The sequence below is a fragment of the Castor canadensis genome, chromosome 2 (assembly GCF_047511655.1).
Source record: "Castor canadensis chromosome 2, mCasCan1.hap1v2, whole genome shotgun sequence".
NCBI lineage: Eukaryota > Metazoa > Chordata > Mammalia > Rodentia > Castoridae > Castor > Castor canadensis.
Genome location: NC_133387.1, coordinates 90,660,106 through 90,676,262, shown reverse-complemented (window position 1 = coordinate 90,676,262; position 16,157 = coordinate 90,660,106). Strand labels below are relative to the sequence as shown.

Sequence of the window (16,157 nt, the reverse complement as noted above, 5' to 3'; positions counted from 1 at the left end):
TCCCAGGATAGCCTGAATTTAGATCCTCTTATATATGCTTCCTGAAGTAGCTGGGATGTCAGGCCCATGCCCCCGCACCCAGCCTTTTCTGTTGAGATGGGGCTTTGAAGACTCTTTGGCTTGGCCTGGCCTAGAACCAGGATCCTCTGGATCTCTGCCTCCCAAGTAGCTAGGATTACAGACTTGAGGCACCGATGATGCCTGACCCACGTTTGACTCTTGTTAACTGCTAATGGTTGACTTTTTCATGGTTTGATAACTGAAGTGTTTAAATAAGTCCAGATTTTTCGGGGGTGGGGGTACTGGGGTTTGAACTCAGGGCCTACACCTTGAGCCACTCCACCAGTCCTTTTTTTCTTTTTGTGATGGGTTTTTTTCCTAGATGGGATCTCATAAACTATTTGCCTCGGGCTGGCTTTGACCCACGATCCTCCTGATCTTTGCTTCCTGAGTAGCTAGGATTATAGGCGTGGGCCACCGGCACCTGCTCAGATTTTTTTTTTTTTGCGGAGCTGGGAATTGAACTCAGGGTATTGTGCATGCTAGGAAAGCCTTCTACAACTTGATCCATGGAGATAAAGGAGAATGAAAGGAGGGAGTGGATTCAACTATGATATAAAGGAAGAAATTTTGTAAATGTCACAATGTACCCCCCAGGACAATAATAATAAGAATAAATTACAAAAATAATACGTACAGAATTGTAAGATCCCTGCAGCCCCTTGTCTGTGGTGGCTGCCAGGGTGTCAGCCAAGAGGAATGGACCAGGATGCCATGGTCATCACCACCAGGAAGAACTCAGTGCTTTGGAGCAATGGCCAGCACTGGACTGGCCATTGAATTTAGAGCTGTCAGATAAATTCACATGGCCACCTGTAGATGCTACAGATCTGTAGGTAAGGAGAGGTAAGAAGGCAGTTGCAGCAAGAGAGGTCTTTGTGGTAGCCTTTGTCTTAGTTCATTTTGTGTTGCTGTAACTGAAAACATGGACTGGGGTAATTTCCAATGAAGAGAGATTTATTTGACTCCCTATTCTGAAGGCTTATGCTGTACCGTAATGTGGTGGTAGAAGGGCAAGCAAGTGTGTGTGAGAGAAAGCATGGGAGGCTGGGTTCACATTCCTAACAATCAACTCTCCTGATAAGTACAGCAACTCTTTCCCCATGAGAAGATTTTCTGGCCTGTGAAATGGAGCAATTTATAGTACTGCTGGTGTATGTGAGTCTGACCCAGGTTCCAGAGTGTACCACACCCCACCCGCCTCTCCCAGGATAGACTCCATCTTCCTTTTCACTTCTCTAAACTTCACTGTTCTGTCTTCTTGGAAACATCTGTGTCCCACTGTCTCCAGGCCACAAGGACCTCTCCTTTCTGTGAACAGGGATCTTTCATGTGATATTCGACAGAGTTTGAATCATCTCACAAATTAATGTTCTGTTTCTTAACTCAGGCCCCAGGTTCCCTGAGTATGGTAATTTGGCCAAGTGATGTCTACAAAAATAACAAACATCTTGGCGAATTCATGTGGCAAAAACTTGAATAATAGTGTCAGGAAGATTAGTGCCATGTCTCCAAGTCTCAGCAGAGATCCCAGTTAAGTCCACCCTCACATCCTGAGTAAGTACCAGGTAGAGGAGGCTCAAGGGAACTCAGTAGATGGTCATTGATTGCTGGATTTGTGCAACAGAGCTGTGAGAATCACCACAAAACCTGGAAACTTGGAAACACAGGTCAGGAAATAGAACAAATGTGTGATTGAAATGATCAAATTTCAGTCTTTGTTAACATCCCACTTGGTATATAGAGCAAAACATAAATAAATCATAATTTGTAGAATAAAGTAGGGTAAAGATAAACAAGTAAACATATAAAATCAGGACCATGGGGAGAAAGAAATAAATTACAGTACATCCTTGGTATATGCACAGGTATTTGGTTCCAAGCAGACCTCCATTGGGGAAAAACTGTACACACTCATGCTATATGGTTCAGTGCTATACTGTGTGTGCTTGGTTCATTTTTTCCATAACACCTCCCAACTTCTGCTAAAGACATGTGGTCTTTCGACAAATCTCAAATTTTCACTTTATTACTTAAATTAAGCACATTAATTTTTACCTTGCTTTTGGAGTACCATTTGCTTTTTGGGAGGCATATTTTCATAAAAGTAAAGGCAGAGCAGATCACACAAGGATTTAAATACAACTGATGGTAATCCTGAACTGACTGAGAGCTTCTCTACATCCACTGAGCTACATAATGTACACTAGGAATTAAAAAAAAAGTTTTTGACATTTATTATTATTTTTTGACTACTCTTGGTCAAAACTGTATAATAATTCTGCAAATAAGGCAGGCTTACTGTATACAAGTCTTTCCTATGACCAAAATTCCTCCAAATAAGAATAAAAAGGAAAGGAAATGTTTTTCCAGCTGTCTTCTTGGATTAGCAAAGTCTTCTTTGACATTCCCCCTTGTCTGTGGTTTGTGGCACCCTGGGCTGAGTGAGCTGGTGAGCCATCCTTCCTTCTGAAGGCTTTGTCCATGACTCTAGGAGTAATACACCATCCCAACTACTCTTAAATGATCAACCATGGAGAGTCATCCCTACACACTGGTTTTATTTTCTTTTGTACAAAAGCCTGATTCAGAGTTGATTTGACAGCAAAATTGGCCCAGAAGATATAATGAAGCAACCCCAAGCTTTCTGAATAAAGAAGCAGGGAGAGGAACAGAATGGTGCCTTTTATGTCCCTGGGCACAAATTTCAACTGAATTGCTGAGCTCTGTTTCAGTAAGGTGCAGGAATGTATGGTACATTGCTCTGTGATGCTTCTAGCTAGAGGTGAAGTGGAAGGGAGACAAGAGGCTCTCCTGCCAGGTCTGGATTGCCTGGCAACGAGTCCTATCAAGTAGCAATAATACAGGATGTTAAACACAGAGAAGGCATGGTAGGTTTTAGGCTCTAGAATAAGATGATACTGGATTCAATTTCTAGATCTGACCTTACTAGTTGTTTCATCTCAGGAGACTGCTTAAGTTCTTAAAGACTTAGTTTCCACATTTGAAAATGGGGAAAGTAATAGTAATAACCTCAGAGTGCCTTTGTGGAGATAAAATTCGGTAACAATGAACAGCATTCAGCGTCATCCTTAGATATTGTCTTATACAGCATCCCTCATTTTAAGCAACTCTAATAATATATTGTATGTAGGTAATTAACTTGATTAGCTTTGTGAAGTGTCTGTTTTATGGCCACATTCTTGTGTTCCGTCTAAACTAGCAGGGATTTTCCCACTTACAGAGAGAACCTTCCTCCTGATACTTTCCCCACCCAATTAGGTCAGGCTTTGGCAATGTGTCAGACACACCTCGCCACCTCCGTCTCAGCATCAGAAGACTTCTGAACATAGCGTTTGACTCAGCCACCACCCATCAGGTTAGTTACACATTTATGCTTGCGATAGACCCAGGCTCATCATCAAGCATCAGTATTCGTCAACCCAATGGAGGCGAAAGAAGCCAGACCTTTTGCTTTTTCCTTCACGCATGTTGACATTGGAGCTAAAAAGATGAGATGCACTCCCGACTCTGAGAATGCCAGGCCTAATGTCTGACTCTGCAGCTTGACCTTGGTCTGTTCTTGGACAAGATGCTTAAATCCTTTCTTTCTTTTTAATTGTTTTATTATTCATATGTGCATACAAGGCTTGGGTCATTTCTCCCCCCTGCCCCCACCCCCTCCCTTACCACCCACTCCGCCCCCTCCCTCTCCCCTGCTTAAACCCTTTTGATGTCACTGTATTCATTGAGAAGAACAGGACTTGTTCCTGTTCTTCATGTGCCGTTTTTATGTGTTGTATGGGTCATGCATGCTAAGATGCATCTGATTCTTGATTCTAACCCCTTGTTATGATTTTCTACTTGTGGAAGGCTTACTGGAATCAGAAAGACAGCTGGTAGCTGGGGCTTTCAAATGAATGAACATGGCAGTGATGCTCCTCCCCTTGTAATAAGCTTCTTCCTCTTCTGGGTCCTATCCTATGAGTCCTGGTCTCCCTGTTTCTGCTGACAGTCTCCTGAGTTTATACCATGTATCTGGTGTCAGGCAGCTCTGTGGGCCTCTTATAGCCTAGGGGAGAGGCCTGTGCTTCTAAGTACACTTCCTACAGGCCTGCCCTTCTTGAAGGCAAAGAAGCTAAGAGGAAGATGTGGACTTCAGATCCACACGCACCTGGATTCGGATTAAGGTTGTGCCCCATAACTGTGTGGTCTTGGGAAAAATTACTACTCTTTCTGAGAATAAAAGTCCCATTTACTGTAAAGGCAGAGACCATGTCTACGGATATACACATTTTTGCCATTTATTAAGTGCCTAATAAATATTTTTGAAGAGCTCAGTGGATCTTTAGAGCCCGTAGGAGTGCTGAAGGGTGTTACTGTCTTTGCAGTTTCCTCTTCTTACTCTTTTCTCAATATTCTTGGGTGCAGTTACATTCTACATGGTATATTGTAAGAGTTTGGTCAATGATTCATTCAGTAAACTTGTGCACCCAGCATTTGGGCACTGGGGATATTGCCAGGGGATCAATCCTTGTGTAAAAGGAGAAAGGTAATAAACCTACAAATAAAATGTAGGTGAAAAATGCTGTAGGGAGGAATAAAGCCAGAGTAGGGCATTTGAGAGCCATGCTCTTAGTGGAAGTCTCTACTTAGAAAGTGGCATCTGAGTAAAGGTAGTCACCAATGATTTTGGATTTGGTCTCTTTCTCCTCATCTTCCATTCTGTTTTCCAGCCATTGCTTGGGCCTTTGCAAGTTGAAGATGAGGTAAGATCAAAACACCTATGTGCAATTCTGAGCTTTACCTTCCAATAACTAGGGAAGTTGCCTGGACCCAACCTTGTCTCCTCTCAGGTCCACTGGGTCTGTCATTCTAGCCACCAGCTTTCCCTAAGGAGCTCACCAGGACAGTGTCACTAGGTTAGGCCCAGAGCTGGTGGCAAAACAGTAGCTAGCCAGTACATTGTGCTGATTCCCAGACTCTGCCCTTAGCCTGCCACTCACTATATGTTTGCCCTGGCACCCACCATCCCAGCTGTGTTTATGCTCACATGGCTTTCAAAACAAGGGTGGCAGTATTTTCAGTGCTAGTTTTGGTTACAAAGCAGCATGCACCTGCCCAGCCCTCTACCTCAATTGTTGGGCCTGCTTGACCTTCCCCCAACATAGTCCCTTGTTCTTTCTGATGGCCTGGATTCTTCACAACTTGCCTGAGACTTCAGAATCCCCTTTGTGGCCTGCAGTTGGCATGTTCATTGCTCCAAATTAATTTCCCATCTCGTCTCCTTTTCTCTCAGTGATCTTCATGACAAGTCCTTACTTGGAGTTTTGCTTCTGGGCAATTTTTAGGGAGGGAGGACATACAGGACAACACACCAGGAAAACATGTCATTTAGAGGGCTGCTTCTTAGGCATTAGCGTACCTAAGAGACTTCTGAGGCACTTGGTTAAAACCTAGAGTCCTGTCCCTATTGACAGAGATTCTGCCTCAGTGGACTTGGGAGGGGACCACAGCACCTGCACCGTCATCATTATCAAGCCAGCTTCCTACTGATTACACTTGGGTAAGCCAGATGGAGAAGTACAGTTAACCTACTCACTCCCATGTGTGCCAGGGGTGGTTGAAAAAAACGGCTGCACCCTCCCAGACTCTAGTTCAATGCACAGCCCTAATGCAGTGCTCAGGACACACCTTCAGAAGGTTAGAGTAATGTGAGGCAAATCTTTTTTGTAAAGAATCCTTCACAACGCAAAGAGTTTCCCACCAGTGGATGAATTTTTCTTATAGCAGAGGCATGCATCTGTTCAGAATATTGACAACAAAGCAATAGCCTCTTGAAAAGAAGAATGAAATGGGGTAAATATTTTTGAGGGAATCTGAGCCACACCCTCCTCCCTGAATAATAAAGATGAGGAGGTTGCACCATTTCTTAATGCTTCTCAACCTTGGCAGCTTGATGGAATCCCCTGGGAACGTAAAATATACTGATAATGGCATCCTACCCCAAAGGCCCTGTCTAATAGGTCTGGCATGTGATTTGAGCATCAGGATTTTGTAGACTTGCCCAGGTGATTCCAGTGTGTTTCAGGGAGCAAATCACTGGCCTAGGATGTGTGGTGCCCCTTGGAGAGGGGAGTAAGGGCCACATTTCTGAGTGAGTCTTGTAGGGGTCCTCTTGGACTAGAAATGACAAGTGCCCTGGAATCTGTGATCCAAGACTGCTCCCACACCTGAATCTAAAATATGTTTTACATTTGTGTGCATGTGTGTATAAATATGTCCAAAATCAAAACATGATTATTATATATTATATATAAGATACACACATGTGTACACATATGTTCAACATTATTTTATATATAAATATATATTGAAAAGAAAAATAACCAATTAATATTTTTCCTGATTATAAATATAGTACCTACTTATCATAAACTGTTGAGTTTATGCAAAAAGTATTAAAAAGTCATAAATCTTCCCAAATGCCACCACACAGACAAATAACTGTTACTGTATCTGGTGACACATATATTTATCTTTTTGTGCCTATGTACATGTGCAGGCTTGTCATGCAACTCCACCTTGATAGTACCCATCATGAATTCTGATCTTGAAACTGTTTTGCACAACAGAATGGCATAAATTTTCACAAATCTTACATAGTCATTTTAACAAGATCTTGCCAAATTCAGCTCTAATTGTATCTGATAAATGGAGCATCTACTTTATAGTTAAAACTTGTTATGCATATGTATTTATTTAAATAGAAGGCAGACATTAGTGTATGGAAGGCTCTTCTGCTGGTCTAGGAGCCTGACTGTGTCTATGCAGGCCATCAGTATGCTGGTGACCTTCAAACCTGTGTAGGAAGTTATGGGCTATGGATGGAAGTGTTTAGCAAATCTAGCTACAACCACTTTTTGTAGTACTGGTCTCTCTGTTGAGTTTTTGTCTCATTTTTTAAGTCCTTTAAGAAGTCCTGTTCTTGCTTGCCTCCTGGGCCATGTGGCCAGTATAGAAATTCCAACAATGGTGAGCAAAGAGCTGCATCCTTGAACATCATGCAAGTAGAATCACCTGGGGTGGGGAGGAGCACAGCATGGATCCTTTGATTTCCAGTGGGGCTGGGGACCTTCTGTTCCAGTCTCCATAGTTATCCTAAAAAAGCCAGTAATATGCATTTATAGTTGAAATCTCTTGGTTTTTAAATGCGGACAACTAATGGCTTAAAAATTAAAAACATTGTGGGACTGAATGAAAACACCAAGGGCTTTGTCTAGACACCTGGAAGCCAATCTAAAATCACCAGTCTGCAAAGCCATTTGTAGCATTTTGTGTGTATTCATTCTACTTCAGGTCTGAATACATTGACTGAATGCATTATTCTGTACTTCCAAAGGATGGAAACAGAAGGATGTTTCAGGACTGGGGGTGTAGCTTGTAGTGTAGAGAAGCTGTTCTTAAATTTGGTCCATGGGCCAGCAGCCACTGTGTCAACTAGGAACTTGTCAGAATGAAGATTCTTGGGTGCAGAATCACCAAATCAGAAGCTATTTTAACAAACCCCTGTAATGTGCCCTTTAGCAAATGTTTGGGTGGTTCTGATGCCTGCTGAAGTTTGAGAATGGGGGTTTGGAAGGAGCAATAGGTGTATAAGTAGGGGTGTATGGAACAGAGAAGGTATGCTACGAGTCGGGGGCTTCTCTGAAGGGACAAATGGTTTCACCTGAGTCTTAATGGCTAGGTGAGGACCTGGAAGAGCATCCCCAAGAAAAGGGGCAGCAGGAGCAACAGTGATGTGGGGAGAGTGTGTGGAGGGCAGATTTGGGACTGGCAATCAGTGCATGTGACCAAAACCCCAAAGATGCTCTAGGAAATACAGTTGTTATTGTCTGGATCTTGAATGTCACCCAGAGGCCCATGTGTTGAAGGCTTTGTTCCCAGGGTGGCACCATGGGAAGGGGTGAAACCTTTAGAGAGGGGCCTAGTAGGTCATTGGAAGTGTACTCTTACAGGTTATAGGACCCCAGCCTCTCTCTCTTTCTCTCTCTTTTGCTTCCTGGCAATGGTTTTGCTTTACCAAGCACTGTGATTACCATCTGGCAACCCCAACAGAGGCCTAAAAGCGATGGATCCACCTGAAACTGGAAAATGTGGCAAAAGTGAGCCTTTTCTTTCTATAAGTAAATTATCTCAGGTATTTGTTGTAGTGCTGCAAAGATGGCTTTCACAGCACTGGAAGAATAAGTTGGAGCCAGGCTTTTGATTTCAGGCCAAGCGAGCTGGATTGTATCTCGTACATGCTGGGAAGCAGGGAATTGTGGTGCTGAGTCTGCCGTTAGGGAAATAATGCTGATGGTGGAGTTCACATTCCTTCCAGGTAGAGGGAACTCTCCTGGTACCCCACTGGCCTAGATCGTGACTCAGATTTAGGTCAACAATTCCCATCCTTGGCTGTGGGATGAGGAGGAGGGAGGTCCCACGCTGAATGTGAAATAGCTACCCACGGAGAATGTGCACTCTTCAAGGCAAGCAGTTAGGTGTTTGCTCATGTTCTCAACCATTGCAGTGGCTTTGTAATCCTAGTTTGTAATTCATTAGTTTCTGTAGTGAAAATTATGAAAAAGAAAACATTGTGTTATTTCTTTGTTTAGAGATCTACGGTGTCTAGGGGAAAAGGTTGTTGGGCATAGTGGCTTACTTTTGTAATCTCAGGTACTCAAGAGGCAGAGATTGGGAGGGTCACAGTTCTAGGCCAGCCTGGACAAAAAGTTAGCAAGACCCCATCTTAATCAGTAAGTGTGACATGGTGATGCATACCTGTGAGATGTAGCTAGGAAGATTGTGGTCTGAGGCTAGCCCTGGGAAAAAATGCAAGAACCTGTCTAAAAAATGACTGAAACAAAAGTGGGCTGGGAGTATAGCTCAAGTGGGAAAGTATCTGCCTAGCAAGCACAGAAGCCCTGAGTTCAACCCCACCCTTACTGCCAAAAAAACAAAAACTTAAACTCAAGAGCAAGGAAAATTCATGTCTATTCTTTCTCTTTCTCTCTTCTCATTTCTCTCTCTTTCTCTCTATCCTTATAACTTCAGGTCTAAAGACTTGAGAGTCACCCGATTCTCACTGTTCATAAAAACTCACATTTCTCATACTTAGCTATGACAATATCCTTGTGAGGATGTGACTGTATGGTGAAAGCCCTCTGTTGAGACAGTGGGCTGTTTTCTCAAGTGTTTTAGAAGTAGCTCTGCTCAGAGGCAGGAGTATGAATGTAAAATATTTGTGTTTAGGAAGTGGTTCTATAAAATATTGTAGAAGATACCTATCACTCACAGACCTCATGGATCCTTTTTTGAGTTGAGAATCTTTTCTTTCCAAATGTATTTGGTATAGAGCCTAGTCACTGGATTTCTTTTTGTCATTATGAAATGCTGTGAAGATAATGGGAGCTGCCTGCAGTATCACTTCCCCCTGCTGGTCGTTTTGTGTCATGTCTGGCTTGTAATATAGCAAGGGTAGTAATACAATGGGTCAATGCCAATGTTAGAAACACGAAAATAGACTGAGATTTCATTAATTTTGAAAAATTGTCCCAATGTAGTAAACTTTAAAAGTTTACCTTTGTAAGAGCATGAAAGAATATTCTAATTCATTTCATTCTTTGCAAAACAATGCATGACTTCAGACTATTGCCACTTATTACACAGTCATGATTATACTCACCAGCTCCTTTATTGTGTCTGTGCATTGAGAGTTTTTTTTTTTTAACTAAGATGAACAGGTTTTTCCTGTTGGTCATTTGGATGTTCATTCAAGTAGACCATAAATATTTATGTCTGACTTCCATGTGTGTGCAAAACAACCGAGGAATGGTCTTTCTGGGAATTAACAGTGACATTTAAAGTGAGTGAAACTTGTATTTCTACATAGTAACTGACTTCTTTTTTCACCAACAAGAGCAGGTTCATAGATTAGAGGGTACATGAATGGTGACTCTGTGTGCATGATGATAAATTATAGAGAGGATTGTCTGAGGAAATAAGCTTCCTTTCTGAAAAGTCTTGTGCCTAAAGTTTTCTAAACATCTAAATTTAACATATTTCTTGACAAAACCCAAGTTTGTCATTACATTCTGAAATCCCTGGGTTGGCTTTACCCCCATGGATCACTTCAGGAGTGAGGCGTGTGTTTTCATATTGAAGATCAGAGGAGCTTGGACTGGAGGACATCCACTCACTTGAAAATCTGGCATATGTGCCTCTTCCCAGGTGGTTGCAGGCCAGGTAACCTCTCCAGCATATTAGACTGGATGTTGTTTTGTTCCTTATTCAAAAGTACAAATCAAGATGACTGAGACATTGACCTCATTTAGGTGTTGAGAACCATGTTGGTAATCTAGAAAGGGTGAGGTTGCTTTCATTCACCTTAGACTCAAACACAGATTAATGCCAAAGCACACAGAGGATGAACTGGACATGTCTGTGGACATATGTGCCTTGTTCATAATTATGTGCTCTGTTTTTTTCTAGTTGCAAATGAAGCTGGAGACAAGAATGCCAGGCCACTTGCCCGCTTCTCCCGTGAGTAAATTTTCTTTCACTTCTTTCCCAGGCTCCCTCTTGACACATTTGTCGGAGGCTTTTCTGGTGTGGTTCATCCCCATTTTTGTATTAGGTGTTAATATAACAGAAATGTAGGAAATGTCTTCAACTGGTTAATAGTCCATTGAAGCCCCATCACGGGAGAGCTACTCCTGGATGTGGGCACTTCAGTCCTTTGGTCTGTGGCTTCCAAACTGTGCTCTTGGGCTTTGCTCCTGAAAGGATGGTTCTCAAAGCAGTGGAATTGGCTTCATCTCTGATTTTCAGAAATGCAGAGCCTCGGATCTCCCATCCCAGACCTTTTAATAGGTCCCCAGGAGGTTCCTGTTAGTCTAGTGTTTGAGAAGCTCTGTGCAGGAATGTCCTTAGAGTACACTGCAGGAGGGTGGCTTCTAGTCAAGATACTGTGAGGAAGGGTATGTGAAATGCTTGTTGCTGTCCAGGTCTGTATGCATATAAAGGCACCATCACTGTCCATCATAGGTTTATGGACTTACACTGCTGTCTTCTAGTTTGGTGACCTTTTGCAGCCCAGATAAATCAAATGGTTTCCCGAGGCATCAGGATATTCCTAAGGCTGCAGCCAGGCTGGAGTCCCCTCAACTCTGTTTTCCAAGTCTTGATTCCAGTGGGAGAGCAGATGTCAAAAGTCTCTCAAACCCTTCTGTGCCAGTGTGATCAGCAAGTCATCTAGCATTTCAATGACTGCCTGGAATGAAACCTAGATCCCAGTGAAGGTAGTGGAATTACTGGAGATAGAGCAGGGTTAGGTAGAGATGCTTTCCAAGCTCTCTATGCCTCCAGCCAGGAAATGGTTGAGTTGTAAATCAAAATAGATGGATGGGATTCCTGCTGCACCCGCTCCCCATTGCCTTGCTTGCTTTCCCTTAAAGTAATTTCACTTCACTTACACTTTCTGGCCCTCAATTTTCCCATAGGAAAAATAGGAAAGTCATAACCTTTGCAAAACATGTCATTGCCTATTGAAGTCAGAATATGAGGGGATCTCTGTAAATCCCCCTGTATATTACAGCATTGCTGGATAAGGTCTGAGTGTGACAGTGCTGGAGCAAATCCCAACACACAAGATTGAAAGCATGGTTTCTCTATTTACAGGGCCTCTAAGCTTTGCCTTCTAGATCTTCTTGGAATGCTTCAAACTTTGGGATTAATTTCCTCAGAATGATTTTTATAGAACTGCAATAATGTCTGATCATGAAACAGCACTAAGAGCTCACATTTTAGAAACTGTATAACAAAACACCTTTTTCGTGGACCATCATTTTCACTGCCCTCCTACCTAGAATCATTATTTCCAAAAGAAGTTTTCAGCCCACAGCTCAATGAGGAGGATGAATATGCTTTTATTCCCTTTTTTAAAATCCTCAAATCAGGAAAATGAATAAGCTGTAATCATTATTTGGCCATACTGCATGAGGGATGCACCCCTTAGGATGATGCTCATCCTGAGGTGGCGGAAGGGCGTGGTGGTCTTTGAAACCTGGACCCAGAAGGAGACCTGGAGTAGGGAATCTCCTCATGGACATAAAAAGGAGACTTCTCTTGTTGATGGCTTCTACAACTTTCAAACTATGTGGCTGAGTTACATGGATGATGTGTCACTTGCAAGCTTGTTAGCTGGAGATAAGTGAGATCATAAGGAAAAACCATCTATATAGGAAAAAAAAAACTAGCAGCAAACCAATTCAGTGGGGCTGATTCAGAGAAGGAAAGAAAGAAAAAGAAAAACTCTCCTGATTTAGAACTCTCCTGAAAAATGTCACATGGCCTATTAGCTGTCACATCTTTTTGTAGCAAATAGTAGAAAGGGAAAAAAAAAAAACTGGGTGGCTTTTAGGAAGGAAGAAAAAGATTTCACTGTGTCACTGTCAGATTGACACTCACTTTACTCCATTGCAGTGGAAGCATGGTGAGAATGAAGTACTCAAGGAAGATGGGAAGAATTTGGAAGATAGACACTTTAGAGTGTATGAAGCACTGTAACATATGCTAACTTTTACACCTGACAAGAGAGATGTAAATTCTGCCAGAGTGCATTGCCCATCAGAGAGTTAGGCATAATGAGAGTAGTGAGCCTTTGCTGTGATGACTGGATTCTCTGGGGTTCAGAGATGCACTCAGGTGGGGAGAAGGGGTTAGCCAAGGTAATGGATACTGTAGAGTGAGTCTGGATCCTATCAGAGATCCTAACCAGCTCTGTTCCATCATTCCTGGTTTCAGCTTTGACTTTTGAACAATCTGACTTCAATTGGATTATCTGCCTAATACTATGGGCAGATAGAGTAATGCTGAAATTGTTTTGCTAGGATTGGGCACAGGAAGAAGGTAGAGAGGGAGTGAGATCCAAAGAGAAGAGGAGATTAACCTCTTCCCTTCAATAACTATAGGAGAATGATAGTGTTTAGGTCAGTGAGTTCAAAATGACCTTGACTTGAAGGTGCTGCATGAGGCCAGGGCACCTTGGCTTTGGACGACCAAATGGTTTGAGACTGGCACCTGTCATGAGGCTAGCCACCCTGGGGCTAGAATCTCTGTGTGTGGAAGGGTTAGGAGGGCTGACAGAGCTGGAGAAGTTGGTTTCTGATCTTATAAAAAGAAAAGCAGCATGGTACATAAGGGAATAAAGGCCACCTGTAATATTCAGGCTTGGCCACAGTGTGGCAGAACAAGCCTGGATTGTGTTGTGTGCCTCTCCACTCAGTAGACCTAGAGGAGGCTGCATTCAGCATCCATCAGAGCCCTCCTCAAGGGAATCCTGCACACTGGAAGAGAGTGTGTGAGGGAGACAGCAGCCCCAAAGCTTGTGCAGCTGGGCAGCTCCATTCTGGAGTTTTAATTGCTTCCCTAAATGAGAGGAGAATAATTTCTCCTCTGAGATGAGTGATCATTAAAAAAGAAAATAGTATCAAAAGCAGTAGGAGAAATGGACACTACTTAGTAATTGACACTGCTTGCTTTGGGAGGTAAAAGTCTGGGTATTGTTGGAAATAGATCTTCCTAATGAAGTGCTGGAGTGATTGTGGTGGATGGATGGTGAAGCTAGGGGCTCCCTTAGTGTTTTTGTGCTGAGTGAATGATGCCTTCCTTGGCAGAGGTGGGCAGGGGCAGGCAAGGATGTGTAGTATGGGTGGGTGCTGGGCTGGGGCTGGGATAGAGGAAGAAGCAGCACCTGTTATATGGCAATGCCCATGTGTAGAGGCCCAGGGAAAACTCAAAATCATATTACAGAGTACTAGGGTTAAGAGAACTTTTCTGGATTAAGTGTCATTGCTGGGGGGCATGAGTTAGGAGAGAATGGGTCATGGAACAAGAATAGGGAGGACAAGAAGATAAAACAAACAAGTAGGAGAAGGACTAAGAAGTGCTGAGTGGTGAGCTATGACTGATGGCTTGGCACAGGATGGATGAGATTTGGTGTTTTCAGGGCATTATGCTGTCTAAAATGACAAGCTCATAGAACCAGAGAACAGAACAGCTACTGCTAGGATCTGGGGAGAGGGAAAGTGGGAAATTGTTGTTTAATGGGTATAAAGTTTCAGTTACGCAAGGTGAGTAAGTCTACGAGATCCACTAAATGACAGATCATCAATAATCAACAGCATGGTATTGCACACTTTAAAATATGTTGAAAGGATGGCTCTTGGATTACATTTTTAACCACAAAATCCGACTAACCAACCAACCAAAACACAGATGAATGTGAGGACATTTTTTAAGGCAGTGAATATGTTTGGTACCTTGATGGTGGTGATAGGACACAGTTGTGTGCATATGACCAACATCATCAAAATGTATACTTTAAATATGTGCAATTGTTTATCAGTTATACCTCAACAAAGCTTAAGAGGGCAATAAGATAGAACAGGATCTGGATTTGGAAATTTCCCTTAAACAACCTTATAAAAAAAAACTTCTGCCCCTTGTGAGAATTCTAGGTCCCACCTCAACAATATTCAAGAACTGATTGTCTCTATTTCCCATTTATCCCAGCAAATAGTTATCTTGATGGCAGCTCCAGAATTTCTAAAGTCAATAATTGAGCTCAGTGATCCTCAAAGTGGGGTCTCTGAAAACCTGTTAGAAATGCAAGTTCTCCTGGTTAGCAGTCTGCAAAAAACTGAAACTAGATCCATGTATATCACCCTATACCAAGATTAACTCAAAATGGATCAAGGATCTTAATATCAGACCCCAAACTCTTAAGTTGATACAGGAAAGAGTAGGAAATACTCTGGAGTTAGTAGGTATAGGTAAGAACTTTCTCAATGAAACCCCAGCAGCACAGCAACTAAGAGATAGCATAGATAAATGGGACCTCATAAAGTTAAAAAGCTTCTGTTCATCGAAAGAAATGGTTTCTAAACTGAAGAGAACACCCACAGAGTGGGAGAAAATATTTGCCAGCTATACATCAGACTCCTCTCATGAAATAAGTCCTCATCAGACAAGTGTATCAGCTTGGTTCTGTCAACAGATGTACAACCCATTATCTTAGATTTGAAAAATTTCAGGTCACAGTAGAGCTTAAAAATGATCCAGCCCAATGTTCACCATTCATCTAAAGCTCAAATCCCCCCATGGCATCCCTGTCAGTGAGGGGTCATGAGCAGGAACCCATTGGCTGGTGGGTATCCCATCATATCTTGGAAAGAATTGATGTTCTGGGTAGAGAGACAGACTGGAATATGTAGGCCTGTGTTGGGTGTGGGAGGACTGAGATTCATCATCTTTTCTCTTCTTGGATGTATTTGATCAAGTCTTTGAAATATGTTCACTACACTTGACCCTCAGTCTCACAGGGAACCCCCCTTGAATACTAAAATCTGAGTGTGCCAAAGTCTCTTCCATAAAATAGCATGGTATTTACATGTAACCCATGCACATCCTCCAGTGTACATAAGCCATTTCGAGATTACTCATAACACCTACTGCAGCGTAAATGCTGTTAAATAGTTATACTGTTTAAGGAGTAATGATAAGGAAAAGTATGTAAAGTCAATTTTTTTTGTTTTTTAACACTTTTGAAACATGGTTGGTTGAATCCATGGACGTGGGATCAATGGATATGGGAGTTCTGCTATATATCTTTTGGTCCCCAATTTTTTAATCGTTATTCCATCAGTGGAATGATGGTACTATAAGCATCCTCTAGGAGCTTGTGGATGATCTATAACCTAGATATCATCTAGAGACTCTAGTCCTTTGAGATATAGGTAAGTGCTATGCCTGAATCACTATGGTGAGCCCTTTGGAAGTTCAGCACATGCCCCAATGTTTCTGTGAATACCTGTGATAATTTAATATTATTCTGGCCTGATTTCCTACCTCTGTCAAATGTTTCCCTCTCTATGTTTTGGCTATCTTTATATCTGCTCTGACATAGACTCAGATGTGAGTCTTCTTTTCTTCCAGAGGAACCAAAAGCTGTTGATCAAAGCAGAACTTGATTGGAGATTAGAGGTTCAGCCAGA

The 16,157-nt window shown here is 42.3% G+C and overlaps 1 protein-coding gene across 9 annotated transcripts in view; it reads left to right on the top strand.

The window, feature by feature from the left end:
• Pde1c (phosphodiesterase 1C) overlaps nucleotides 1-16,157 on the top strand; it is a 486,798-nt gene that overhangs the window by 74,968 nt on the left and 395,673 nt on the right. For all 9 annotated transcript variants that reach the window (XM_074065259.1, XM_074065258.1, XM_074065263.1 and 6 more), the window contains exon 2: nucleotides 10,594-10,644. In XM_074065259.1, coding sequence (XP_073921360.1) covers nucleotides 10,594-10,644 — 51 coding nt within the window. The remainder of the gene's footprint in view (nucleotides 1-10,593; nucleotides 10,645-16,157) is intronic.